At 50.7% G+C, this 14,665-nt stretch overlaps 1 protein-coding gene across 1 annotated transcript in view; it reads left to right on the top strand.

Annotated features, from left to right (window-relative positions):
• Positions 1 to 528: 528 nt before the first annotated feature.
• Positions 529 to 14,665, top strand: part of LOC309401342 (cardiotrophin-2-like) — a gene marked incomplete at both ends in the record, with an annotated part of 31,250 nt that continues 17,113 nt past the window's right edge. Inside the window, one exon of the mRNA XM_081970408.1 lies at positions 529 to 604. Coding sequence (XP_081826534.1) covers positions 529 to 604 — 76 coding nt within the window. The remainder of the gene's footprint in view (positions 605 to 14,665) is intronic.

Genomic DNA, 14,665 nt, shown 5'->3' with positions numbered 1-14,665 from the left:
ATGCGTGCCTCTGTGCTGTCTCGCCTCCATGACGGCCACCCAGGCATTGTCCGAATGAAGGCCCTTGGCCGCGGATATGTCTGGTGGCCATCTATGGATGCGGACATCACTTCCTACGTCCAAGGTTGTGCTGCCTGCCAACGAGTACAGGCTGCCCCCCCCACTGCACCTCCCCGCGAGTGGGAACAACCTTCAGGCCCATGGAGTCGATTGCACGTCGACTTCATGGGTCCCCTTGATGGCCATTCCTTCCTAGTTGTGGTAGATGCATGGTCAAAATGGGTTGAGTTATTCCCCATGACCTCTACCACCTCCGCGGCCACTATCCGCGTCCTAAATTCCCTGTTTACGACCCATGGGCTGCCCGATGTTATCGTTTCCGATAACGGGCCCCAATTCGCCTCCTCCGAATTCTTTTCCTTCCTCACCTCCCTGGGCATCCGCCATGCCCCAATATCACCATATCACCCGGCCAGCAATGGCCTGGCGGAACGTGCGGTCCGTTCTGCAAAAGATGCCTTTGCCCGTATGGCAGCACTACCCTGGCCGGACCGCATTCACACGTATCTCCGCACCCAACACACCACCCCTTGTGCCTCCACGGGTAAAGCCCCCTCCGAGCTACTCATGGGTCGCCGCCTCAGGTCTACTTTAGACCGCCTGCATCCCCTCTGTTCTTCCCCCCCCTTTCACCCTTCCACCTCCCCGAGATCCTTTCTAGTGGGGGAGGAAGTTTTCGCCCGGAATTATGCGGGGGAACCCAAATGGGTGCCTGGAAAGATCTCAGACGTAACAGGGCCCTGCTCTTACAGGGTCCTCCTCAACGATGGGAGATCTTGGAGGCGCCATGTAGACCTGTTGCGGCGACGACCGGCAGAAGTTCCCGGAATTGCAACCAGCGGACAGAAACAGCCAGGCCCTAACAACGCCGCCTGCCGGCCCAACAGCACAGAAAACTCTAGCTCCGAGTCGGCGCACGTTGCCCCCGGTGCGTTTGGTTCCTTACCTGTTCTGACGCATCCATCTCCTAGGGTTGGGCCTGTCGCGGCCGCTCCTCCAGGGCCTCGTCACACGGGCGGGGCCGACACTCCTTCCTTTTCGAACGCCACTCCAACTATGCCAAGGCGTTCCCAGCGCGTGCGCAGACGACCAAGATATTTGGAAGATTACGCATGCGCAATCCGGGGGAAAGGGGTGTTGAGTACTGAGGAGCCTGGCCAGCAGAGGGCGTTCGGAGGAAGCCCTCTGATTGGCCAAGGCGCGCGCTCCAGCCGGCGGGAGAATTCAAGGTTCCCTATTGGTTCTACCGGCTGACAGCTGTAAGTATAAATAGCTGTCAGCCGGCTCGCGTTTTGTCCGTTGTCAGTTAGCCTGTTCTTAATAAATACGTTGAACTGACCTCTGCCTCAGTCTCCTCACTACGGATCTAACACTTTCCAATCAGCCTCCATGTTTCCAGTGTTTTTCTCCTGGCTTGGAACTGAAGCAGATGTATTTTTCTTCTCGCACTATGATATTGGCAAGACTGGCCCTCTGATGTCTCAAATCTTACAATGTTGGGTGCAAGTTAAGCAGTGCTAAGCCTTGGAGGCCATTGCTGTCACCTCTAAGTGGACCACCAGACAGCGAAGAGTTGGAAGAAATGTTTGGAAGAATGATTTGATCTTCTCAGAAATTAAGGCCCCTGAGGAACCCAGAAAATTGCAGTTCCTGAATCTTTGGATAGGCACCGGGAGCTTCTGAAATGAATACATTGTCCTAGCCTTGTTCAAAGAGTAGAATGGTATCTATGGTAGCTCCAGTGGGTTGCTGCCAGTTTTACTCCTGGTTTGCAACCCGTGCACAACCCATGCACAACCTGCATGCAACCCGCGAGCAACCCAAACAATGTAAATTGTTCTACACGCATGTGCAGAACAATTTACAGTGAACTATGCATGCGCGATCACTAAAAACCAAAATGGCGGCTGCCCAGTGGCGGCAAGGGGACCGGTTCAGGGGCAACTTTAAGATGTATGGACTTCAACTCGCAGAATTCCCCAGGCTGACATTGATCTGGTCTAGTGATTCACAGCTTAAGTCTGGTTGCCCTAAGGATGAGAAGAATTTAACAACAGTTAGGCCTGCTGTTACTTTCCCAACAAGCTGTCTAGGGAATTCTGGGAGTTGAAGTCCAAACATCTTAAAACTTCCAAGACTGAGAAACACTGACCTGGAGATATTTTGACTTCTGCCAGATCCTTCCTTCCTTCCTTCCTTCCTTCCTTCCTTCCTTCCTTCCTTCCTTCCTTCCTTCCTTTCTTTCCCCAGGTATTTAGGCCTGTTAACTCTAGTCATTTGGAGCGGGGTTGCTAATTTTTATTGTAGGCTTTATTGTGATCCTTGTAGATTGTCCAGAGCCATTTCGATCAGATGGGCGCCTGTACACATTGTTTAAACCACTATTGTTAATCTTTCCATTGGGGCCTGTCTGGTTTGTAATCTGAACCTGTTGTGTCTAGTTTAACACATATTGGTTAAAGCCAATTATGATTTATAATTAACAGAATCATAGAGTTGTAAGGGAGCTTCCAGGTCTTCTAGTCCAAGCCCTGCTTAAGAAGGAGAGCCATGACTGTCCAATCTCTTCTTAAAAACCTCCAGTTTTGGAAATCCCACAATCCACAAATGTGTATACATCAAGAATTGCCCCATTTTGTAGCTACAATAAAATACAATAGCAGAGTTGGAAGGGACTTTGGAGGTCTTCTGGTCCAACCCCCTGCCTAGGCAGGAAACCCTATACCGTTTCAGACAAATAGCTATCCAACATCTTCTTAAAGACTTCCAGTGTTGGGGCATTCACAACTTCTGGAGGCAACTTCTGTTCCACTGATTAATTGTTCTAACTGTCAGGAAATTTCTCCTCAGTTCTAAGTTGCTTCTCTCCTTGATTAGTTTCTGTAAACGTGTGGGGAAAGATGAGGCTTGACAACTGAGGAACGTCCAACTCTATTTTATTACGCGTTTTAACAATAGCAAGCAATACAGGAGAGAAGCCCCTTTCCTTAGCCTGACAGCTATTTATACAAAGAGCTGTCAGGCCAAGGAACCAATCAGGAGCGCAAGTCAGCCCGCCTTCAGCCATGCCGCGCCTGATTGGCTAAGGCGCAGCATGGCTGTTGCTGGCTGACAACAGGGGGAATTCCCCGGTCGTAAGTCGGGGAGGAAAGAATACAATACTCCTTCCCCCCCAACGAGTACGCATGCGTAGCAGTGGAGCATGCGTAGTCGCTAAGATAGGCTGGGCGGCGACGGACACGCCCAGAACGCCGCAGAACTGGGCAGACCGTCGGAGAAGGAGGTGGTGTCCGTGGGAGCTCCTCCCTGAAGGGAGTGGAGCTCCGGGCGCCATCTTGAAGGCCTACCCCAGCCGGAGGAGGAGGCGGAGACTCAGGAACAGGTAGGCAGGGCCAGGGAGGCGCGGCCGCTGGCGGGCTTGAGTCAGGGAACTTTGAATTGTTGCGAGGGACAGGCTGGCCTGATTGAGGGAAGGCCAAAGTCGGTTTCAACGGCGGAGCTGGTAGCCCAACGGGGGCTGAAACGATGGAGGGCTGTGGAAGGCGGAAGGCGCCTGGAACAGTCTCTGGCGAAACTCCTTGCGGCCTGGGCAACTGCCACGGCTGGGGAAACGGGTGCGGCGCCAACCCCAGGGCCTCGGGTGGAATTGGCGAGGCCGACTCTGCGGGGTTGTTGTGTGGATCCAAAGGTTCACGGCGCCTTAATTGATCCACATGGCGGCGCCAGTCTGCACCGTCGGCGGTCCGGACCCTGTAAGAGCAGGGGCCGGTTACAAAAGTGACGGTGGCAGGCACCCACTTAATATCCCCGGAGAAAGCCCTAGCCCACACTGGATCGCCCTCACGGAAGGAACGGGGAGGGGGCCCCAGGTTGCTCGGCTGTGCCTCAGAATAGGTTGGGTGCAACCTATCTAAGGTGGTCCGCAGGCGCCGGCCCATCAGCAGCTCAGCTGGGGTTTTGCCGGACAAGGGACACGGGGTGGAATGCTGAACCAGGAGGTAAGCAGCCACCCTCGTGGGCCAGTCGCCCTTGTCCATTCGGCCAAGGGCGTCTTTGGCCGAGCGGACAGCGCGTTCCGCCCGGCCATTGCTGGCCGGATGATAGGGAGCGACGAGGGCATGCCTGATGCCTTGGGTGGCCAGGAAACCCTGGAACACGGTGGACGCAAACTGAGGACCATTGTCCGACACAACGACGTCTGGCAAGCCGTGGGTGGCAAACAGGCGCGTCAGTGCTCGGACAGTGGCCTCGGCTGTGGTGGAGGTCATGATGAGGAGCTCCACCCAGCGCGAGTAAGCGTCCACCACAACCAGGAAAACCTGACCTCGGAAAGGCCCGGCGAAGTCCAGGTGGAGGCGTGACCACGGGCCGCGGGGAATCTCCCACTCCCGCGGCGGGGCCGCCGGAGGCGCTGGACGGGAGACCTGGCAGGTCGAGCACCTGGCAACCCAGGTAGCTATCTCGTCGTCCAGCCGGGGCCACCAGACATAGCTGCGCGCCAATGCCTTCATGCGCGCTATGCCCGGGTGGCCCTCATGGAGGCGAGATAGCACCTGGTCACGCAGTGTGGGTGGAATGATCACCCTGTCCCCCCACAGGAGGCACCCACTGTGAAGGGACAGCTCTAACTGCCTGGCCTTGTAGGGGCGGTGGCCGTCGGACACCGGCCCCTCAGGCCACCCCCGCAGAACCCAGGTCATCACCTGGGAGAGGGTGGGGTCGGCCAGAGACGCTGCCGCCACATCGCCCGCAGAGAGCGGCAAGGCGAGGTCTGCAATGGCCAAAACAGACATGCAAGGCACTGTCTGAGGGTTGGAGACGGGCAAGGGGCAGCGGCTGAGGGCATCAGCATGCCCTAGCTGCTTGCCAGGGCGGTAGACCAGGGCATACGAGTATGCCGCTAGGAACTCCACCCAACGTGTCATCCGGGGTGACAGAATGGGAGGGGTCGGACGGTCACCGGCCAGAAGCCCAAGGAGTGGCTTGTGGTCAGTGAAGAGCGTGAAATGCCGTCCGTAGAGGTATTCGTGGAACTTTTTAACCCCGGACACGGCAGCCAGAGCCTCCTTGTCGATCTGGCTGTAGTTCCTCTCCGCTGGAGAGAGTGTCCGGGAATAAAAAGCTATGGGGGCTTCTGAGCCGTTGGGAAGGACGTGGCTCAGGACAGCCCCCAAACCCACGGGGGAGGCGTCACACGCTAGAGTCAGGGGCATCCGGTCACTATATTGGACTAGGACTGCCTCTGACGTCAGCATGTCTTTGACAGCCGCGAACGCATGCGCTTCGCGGCTGCCCCAGCGCCAGGCTGCCGATCGGTCGAGCAACCGATGCAGCGGCTCGGCTAGTGACGCCTTGTGTGGCAAAAATGGCGCGTAGAAATTTAAAAGCCCCAAGAACGACTGCAGCTCCGCCTTAGTGGCGGGGGTGGGGGCGTTCTTGATGGCTGCGACTTTTGCAGGGGTGGGGTGGATTCCGTGGGCATCTATGGAGAAGCCTAGGAAGTCCACTTTAGGCACAGCAAATGAACATTTGCTGCGCTTTAATTTGAGACCCGCGCCCCTAAAACGGTCGAGGACCTTCCCCAGTACTTCGAGGAGTCCTGAGCGGCTGGATGCAGCGATCAGGACATCGTCGAAATAGGGTACAACGCCAGGGAGCCCATGGAGCAAACGCTCCATGAGGCTCTGGAAGATCCCCGGGGCCACGGAAACGCCAAATTGGAGGCGGCGGCAACGGAAAGCCCCTCGGTGGGTGACGATAGTCTGCGCAGCCGCCGCTTCGTCATCCACCGGGAGCTGCTGGTAGGCCTGCGCCATATCCAGTTTCGCAAAAATACAGCCCTGCCCCAGGGAGTGGAGCAGATGCTGTACGACAGGGACTGGATAGGGGTTTGCCTGAAGGGCCAAATTGATGGTTGACTTAAAATCGGCGCAGAGGCGTATGGAACCGTCGGCCTTCACAGGGACCACTATTGGGGTCTCCCAACGCGAGTAGTCAACAGGCTCCAGTACGCCCTGCGCCAACAAGCGGTCAATCTCCTCATCAACTTTGGCCCTTAAGGCAAAAGGCACCCTGCGGGCCTTCAGCCTAATGGGAGCAACCTGGGGATCTAAATTAAGAGAGATGGGGGTGCCCTTGTATAGTCCCAGCTGGCCGTCAAAGACGTCCGCGTAGGCGGAGATGACAGCAGCTACGTCAGGGGGTGTGTCTGAGATGGAGTGCACCCCCTGCACGGAGAGACCAAGGGCGGGGAACCAATCTAGCCCCAATAGAGCGGGGAGGGGCTTTTCAACCACTAGGATTGGCAGGCACCCCGAAAACCCCCCGTATTCAACCCTGACTGTATGGCAGCCCAGGGTTGGGATAAGTGACCCCTGATAGTCCCTCAAGGCCACGGGGCTAGCAGACAGCTGGCGTTTTAGGACGCCGGGGCACAGTTTCTGAAAGTCAGCCCAGGCGATTAAGGAGCGGGACGAGCCGGAGTCCACCTCCATTACACAAGGCGTGCCCTCAATGAGGACTGACGCCTTGATTCTGTCCGCACCTGCGGAGGCCTGGTAGATAGCCTCTGCAGGGGCGGCTGCTGCAGGGCCTGGCTCCACGGTGTAACAGCTGGCCTTCGAGCGTGGCTGGCGGCGGGGCTGCTGCTGCGGTCCGGCTGTCATCTGCTGGCCTGTGGCTCCCTGGGATGGCGGCGGTGGTAGCACAGCTCGGCAAACTTGGGCCAGGTGCCCTTTTTTCGAACACCGGCGGCAGATGGATGCCCGGAATGGGCAGGCTGACCGGTCGTGGCTGCCCCCGCAGCCCAGGCAGGCTGTCACAATCTGGCGCGGAGGTCGCGGATTGCGGCGTCTCTGTAGTTCTGCCAGGCGAGCCACAAGTTCTTCCTCTTCCTCAGCCGGGCTCGGAATGGGCACCAGCTGATCAATGAGGCAGGTCTGCGCTGGGGAAGGGTGAAACGGGTGGCGGTCCATCTCAGCGACGGATTGCTCCGACAACTCCGCCGCCCGTGCATCAGCGACCGCCTCTGACAGGGTGATTTCTGGCCGGGCCAGGAGACGCCTCCTCAGCCGTCGGTCCCTGATGCCGCTGACGAATTGTTCAACCAGATTGTCCTCCAAGTCAGGGAACTCGCAGGGAATGGCTGTGGTCCGCAAGGACTGGAGGAACTGGCTGATGTCTTCGTGCGGCTTCTGGACGCACTGGCGGAAAGCGTATCGCCTGGTGATCTTCGATGGGGTCGGGGCGTAATGTCCCTTCAGCTTGGCCATCAGCGTGTCCCAGTCGAGGTCGTGGACTGGCACAGGGGCTGCCAATGCCCGGGCGGCGTTGAACATCGGGGTTCCGCAGCTACTGAGGAAGAAGCTGCACTTCTCCTCCATCGGAATACCCCGTTTTCCGTTGGCTCGCAGGAAGCACTCAAAACGCTCCAAAAACCCCGTCCATCCTTCTCCGTCGGTGCCGAAGGGAGCGAACGGGGGCAGTGAAGACATGGCGGCTTGGAGTTGTGCGGCTCGGGGAGCTAAACTCAAGCGGCTGTGTAGCAGAGGTCGGGTTCCGTCAGGGTCGTCGCCTCAGCAGGATCCCACCTTCGTCGCCAGTGTAAACGTGTGGGGAAAGATGAGGCTTGACAACTGAGGAACGTCCAACTCTATTTTATTACGCGTTTTAACAATAGCAAGCAATACAGGAGAGAAGCCCCTTTCCTTAGCCTGACAGCTATTTATACAAAGAGCTGTCAGGCCAAGGAACCAATCAGGAGCGCAAGTCAGCCCGCCTTCAGCCATGCCGCGCCTGATTGGCTAAGGCGCAGCATGGCTGTTGCTGGCTGACAACAGGGGGAATTCCCCGGTCGTAAGTCGGGGAGGAAAGAATACAATAGTTTCCACCCATTACTTCTTGTTCTACCTTCAGGTCCCTTGGAGAATAGTTTGACTCCCTCTTCTTTGTGGCAACCCCTGAGATATTGGAACAATGCTATCATGTCTCCCCTAGTCCTTCTTTCTCTTAAGCTAGACATACCCAGTTCCTGCAACCGTTCTTCATATGTTTTAGTCTCCAGTCCCCTAATCATCTTTGTTGCTCTTCTCTACACTCTCCACATCTTTTTTACATCGTGGCGACCAGAACTGAATGCAGTATTCCAAGTGTGGCCTTACCAAGGCCTTATAAAGTGGTATTAACACTTCACGTGATCTTGATTCTATCCCTCTGTTGATGCAGCCTAGAACAGTGTTGGCTTTTTTGGCAGCTGCTGCACACTGCTGGCTCATATTTAAATGGTTGTCCACTGGGACCCCAAGATCCCTTTCACGGTTACTACTACTGAGCAAGGTACCACCTATACTGTACCTGTGCAGTACCTGTGCTACCTGCTCCAGGCTTAACTGCTGCTAAATGCTTCCCATTCCTAGGACAACCAGACTTCAGCTGTGAATAGCTAGACCAGATCAATGTACAAAACCAGCCTGGGGAATTCTGGAGGTTGAAATCCAGACATCTTAAAGTTGCTGAGGTTGGGAAAAACTGAATTGCCAAAAAATGAGTGCCAAATCTGGTGGCCCTCCACACCGCTCTTGTTATCAACATAGTTGCCTTGGTCACCAACATCACAAGGAATATCTCAGTGATGACTAATCTTTTTGTCATTGGGTGCCGAAAGCATGCGCATGGGCGTGAAAGCACATGCGTGACAGGACGTGTGTGTGTTAGCCTACATCAATAATGCAATACGTGCATGATATACCCCACGTAGCCGCTCCCTGCTCATGTGCGCAACCCCCATGCATTCCCCGCCCTCTCACATATGCACCTGCACCCCCTGCGCCCCATTTTGGACCTAGCAGGCCTCCATGAAGCCTCCTGGGACCAAAACGGACCACGAGAGGGAGCCACACCCCTTGCGCTTCTCCCTGCCCCTGTGCATGCGCATATGACCCGCCACCCACCCCAGCGCATGCAAAGGTTCGCCACCACAGGAATATCTTTTTTTATATATAATAATTTTTTATTATTTTTGTCTTTTCATCACATATTACAATCTTTATATCAACAGTTTGTACAATGTTACATCGTCATATCTGTATACGTTTTCCTCTCTTTACCATTTATTACATCATTATGTCATCTTATCTATACATTTTTATGATCTTTTACATATTTACCTACTTTTATATACAGTTCTATGTTTATTTATGTATATTGTTTTCGGCTTAATTATTTTTCTTATTTTCCAACCATTCATACCATTTATTCCAAATTTCGTAGTATTCCGATTCTTCTTTGTCCTTTAATTTTAGGGTTAGTTTGTCCATCTCTGCACAATCCAAGGTTTTTCTTATCACTAATTCATCCGGTGATATATTATTTTGCTTCCAGCATTGGGCAAAAGCTATTCTAGCTGTGGTTAATATATGTGTTAGTAGATATTTAATTTTTTTTTTATAGTTCCCTTTAATTATTCCTAGTAGGAAGGTTTCGGGTTTATACTTTATTTGTTCCCCCGTAATTTCTTGTGCCCACTTCCAGATTCTTTTCCAATATTTTTGCGATTCCAGGCAGGTCCACCACATGTGGTAATAGGTCCCTTATTCTTTTTCACATTTCCAACAGGTCGGTTTCAGTGTTGGGTACATTTTTGCCAATCTTGTTGGTGGTAGGTGCCAACGATAAAACATTTTGTATATATTTTCTTCCAGTGTTGCTGATCTCGTTAATTTATAATTTGTATTCCAGATTTTTTCCCAATCCGCTAGATCTATATTATAACCAAAATTTTTGGCCCATGCTATCATACAGCCTTTAACTATTTCTTCTTCTAAGTTTATTTCTAGTAAATATTTATACATTTTCGTTATAAATTTGTTTTCTGGGCCAATTAAGATTTTGTCTATTTGTTGTAGTTCTGTATATATTCCATATTCTTTTATGTCTTTTTTGTATCTTGATTGTAATTGGAGGTATAGCCACCAATCTATATTTATATTATTCTCTTTTAGTTCTTGGTTCGTTTTCAGATTTCCCTGGTTATCTAAAATTTCACTATACCTAACCATTTTTGATAGATCTAGCGTATTGGGGTGTGTCATGGCTTCCATGGTGGAAAGCCATGTCGGTATTTTCATATAGTGTTTTGCTTTAATTTTGTTCCAGACCCGAATCAATGCTTCTCTAATATAATGTGTATGGAAATATTTTTGCTTCTTTTTACTCTCTTCCCATAAGAAAAAGTGCCATCCCACCACAGGAATATCTTATTCATTAGATGCGCAGCCTAGAAACCCGTCTCACCTCTAGCAGCGAATGTGGAGAAAGTGAAACCGATAAGGAACATAAAATAATCATCCGGGGAATGTAACATTAAAGGGATGATGCCTGACAGGTTGTTTGTTTTACAAGCTGTAAAAACATAACCTTATTTCCTCCTCCATTCAGACACAACTCCTCTGAAAGTCTTTCATGACAAGCGTCAGCTTCCTTTTGATCTAACGATGGCATTAAGGAAGAACGGGGAGGGGAAATCTTTTTGTAAAAAGTCCCTTTTGCTTTGCTTAGTTAGCTCAGCACCAAGGGACCCCCAGGATTTCCAGGCAATGGAAATTAATTCCTTGCTCCCTCTGGACTTTCCAGTTTCTCTAAAATCTGTTTGGGTTCCTTCTATTTCACATTTTCAAAGTGATTTTGTACATTGGAGTTTCATCTTATTTCTACTGGACTCGGTTGGGGCTTAGTCTCAATATAAGTGTGGGGAATGAACTGTATGTGTCTCTGAATATTGGATAACAACTCCCATTCTCCCCAACTCTTCCTAGAGATACTGGGCCAATGAGGGTCCCAACCATTCCCTCTCTTTCGTAAAGCAACTTGTACCATTCGGTAAATATATTCAAACTCTCTAGTTAATATAGTATAGAGCAGGGGTGTCAAACTCAAGGCCCACAGGACGCATCTGGCCAGTGGGTGCTTAGATCTGGCCCATGGGGCTGCCTTGGAAATAGCAAAGGACTGGCCCATGGTGCCTCTGGCAGCAAAAATGGAGCTTGGGAGAGCTGCATGCTCCCCCCTGATCTCCATTTTTGTGGCAGAAGCTGTCGCAGTAGGAAACAGACATTGAGCTGGCCACGCCCCACACCCCCACTCCTGAGGTCAAACACAACCCTGATGCGGCCCTCAATGAAATGAGTTTGACACCCCTGGTATAGAGTTTCCCGCCCAAGCCAGGGGTTGGACTTGAAGACCTACAAAGTCCCTTTCAACTCTGTTATTCCATTCCTCTGATGGCGAACCTATGGCACGCAGAGCCTTCTCTGTGGGCACTGTCAGCCGTCGCCCCACCCCAGCTCCACCACGCATGTGCGCGCCTGTCCCGCCAGTCAGCCAGCTGGTCTTCAGGTCTCTGTGGTGCATGCACGGGGGGGGGGGAGGCTCATGTGCTGGGGGGAGCTTGCATTGCATTTGGGGGGCTTCTGCACCCCATTTTGGGCCTGGAAGGCTGCCTGCAGCAACCTGGAAGCTGAAAATGGGTGGGTGGGTGGGTGCATGCACAGGGAAGTGGGGCCCATGTGTGTGGGGAGTTTGCATTGCATTTTGGGATTTCGCACATGCACACCTGCCCTTTGGGCATTCGGCACCAAAAAGGTTATAGCCATCCCTGTTCTATTCTATTCTAATATTATAATTACATTTGCTCTCAGCACACTGTGTGAAGCTGAGGATATAGTTTATGACCTGTGTTTCATAGATCTCCATAATCTATGGTATGCTCGACAAAGTCGACAATATATATAGTATATATTTGTGTTACAACCCCTGGTATGCCCAAATATGGGAGGGAACTCACTACTCCCCCTTTCTGTCTATCGGCTCACTTCAGGAGGCCATCCAGGCAGAAAACCATATTTTTAATGTTGCCTTTTAATATTTGTGTTGTATTTGTGCTGATAAATAAATAAAGGGAGACTAGTATAGATCTATTTCAAGCTATTTAGCTCTCATCAGCTAGCCATACCCTTACTGTGATTCGAACCTGGGCTGTATTACATATTAGGCAGGTGTATTAGCCACTAAGCCACAGGCTCTCCTCCTTATCAGCTGAGCCAGGGAAATAGGTATGTATTTGTGTTACAACCCCTGGTATGCCCAAATATGGGAGGGAGCTCACTCCTCCCTCTTTCTGTCCTTCGGCTCATCACAGAAAACCATCCAGGCAGAAACCCATATTTTTATTTTTAATGTTGCCTTTTTATATTTGTGTTGTATTTGTGCTGATAAATAAATAAATAAAGGGAGACTAGTATAGATCTATTTCAAGCTATTTAGCTCCCATCAGCTAGCCATACCCTTACTGGGATTCAAACAAATATGGGTTCCCTCCTATATTTGGGCATACCAGGGATTGTAACACAAATACATACCTATTTCCCTGGCTCAGCTGATAAGGTGGAGAGCCTGTGGCTTAGTGGCTAATACAACTGACTAATATGTAATACAGCCCTGGTTCGAATCCCAGGAAGGGTATGGCTACCTGATGAGAGCTAAATAGCTTGAAATAGATCTATACTAGTCTCCCTTTATTATGGATGAAGTATGTATTGGTTAGGCAGTGGTTGGTCAGGTCCAGAATCTGTTTAGGGAGGTTGTGTTTTTTCTGGATAGCTGTCAAGGCTTCTTTTATGGGTACTTGGGTGAAGAGGTGAAGACCCATAAAAGAAGCCTTGACAGCCATCCAGAAAAAACACAACCCCCCTAAACATATCCTGGACCTGACCAACCACTGCCTAACCAACACACACTTCATCCATAATGGACAAAGATGCAAACAGATAGAAGGAGCACCCATGGGATCACCCCTCTCACCTGTCATTGCAAACTTATACATGGAACATTTTGAAACCAATGCCTTCGATAAATCTGAACCCAAACCCAAACTCTGGCTTAGATATGTTGATGACACTTTTGTGATTTGGCCACATGGGAAAGAAAAACTGGACAACTTCCTCACACATCTCAACAGCCTACACCCCAAAATACAATTCACCATGGAAATAGAAACAAACAAACAACTTCCCTTTCTGGATGTCCTAATCTACAAAAAACCCAATGGCTCCCTAGGACACACCATCTACCAGAAAAAAACAGACACCAACCGCTACTTAAATGCACAATCCCATCACCACCCTGCACAGATCAACTCTGTAGCCAAGACCCTCATCTCCAGAACCAAACGCCTAGCTGACAAAGACCACCTGAAAACTGAATTACACAAACTCACAAATGTATTAATCTCCAACGGATTCCAAAGAAAAACAATCACCAACCTAATCCAAAAGGAGACTCCCCAAAAAAACCAAGACACAGAACAGGACAATGGCATCGCCCTCCTCCCTTATATCAAACGCACCACAGATAAAATCAGCAAAATTCTCCACAAGCACAATATCAAGACAGCCTTCACCACTGACCAAAAAATAGCCAACATCTTAAGAAACCCCAAAGACAAAATCCAGCTAGAAAACCAAGGAGTCTACGAAATACCATGCAAAATCTGCCCGGCAACATATATAGGACAGACAAACAGGAGAATAAATGCACGCATCACAGAACACAAGAACGCAGTAAGAAAAAAACGAAAAAAACTTCCTCCCTTTTCCAGCACCTTAAAGCTACAGGACATGAAATCAATTTTGAAGGAACCAGGTTAATCTCCAAAACAGAACACTTCAACAAGAGAATAATTATGGAAGCCATCGAAATAGAGAAACACCCCCACAGCATGAATAAACGTGATGATACCTCCCACCTACCAAACATCTGGAAACCAGCGCTATATATATGTATTTGTGCTACAACTCCTGGTATGCTCAAATATGGGAGGAAGCTCACTACTCCCTCTTTCTGTCCTTCAGCTCATTACAGAAAACCATCCAGGCAGAAAACCATATTTTTATTTTTAATGCTGCCTTTTTATATTTGTGTTGTATTTGTGCTGATAAATAAATAAAGGGAGACTAGTATAGATCCATTTCAAGCTATTTAGCTCTCATCAGCTAGCCATACCCTTATATATCAGCTTAGCCATGCCCAGGTTCAAATCCCAGTAAGGGTATGGCTAGCTGATGAGAGCTAAATAGCTTGAAATGGATCTATACTAGTCTCCCTTTATTTATTTATCAGCACAAATATATATACACACACACACATACACACCAGTGGTGGGTTTCCACCCAGTTCCATACGGGGCCGGTGGCGTCCTCATGGATGTGCGCAGCACGAGCATGCATTCAAGCACCTCCGCAATGCTCTGTGGTGCTCTAGCTGCTCCGTGGAGTGTCACGCAAGTGCTGTACGGGCTATGCGCCTGCGCAGAAGTGCAAAAGCCTTTAAACACCAGTAAGGAGCTTGGGCGGGCGGGTGGGCCCTCCGGAGCACCATACCGGAACAGTATCCGGTGCTCCAGGCTGGCTCCAGCATGCGCATACTAGGTCGTACCGCCTGCAACCCACCACTGACACACACACACACACACACACACACACACACTTATATACTTATACAATGTATAGAAATATACATCGTAGAGTTAAATGAGAAGAACTAAAATACACAA

Source organism: Natrix helvetica (genome assembly GCF_964273705.1).
Source record: "Natrix helvetica genome assembly, chromosome: Z".
NCBI classification, from domain to species: domain Eukaryota; kingdom Metazoa; phylum Chordata; class Lepidosauria; order Squamata; family Natricidae; genus Natrix; species Natrix helvetica.
Note: the sequence above shows the minus strand (reverse complement) of the source record. Positions and strands in the feature narration are given on the sequence as shown.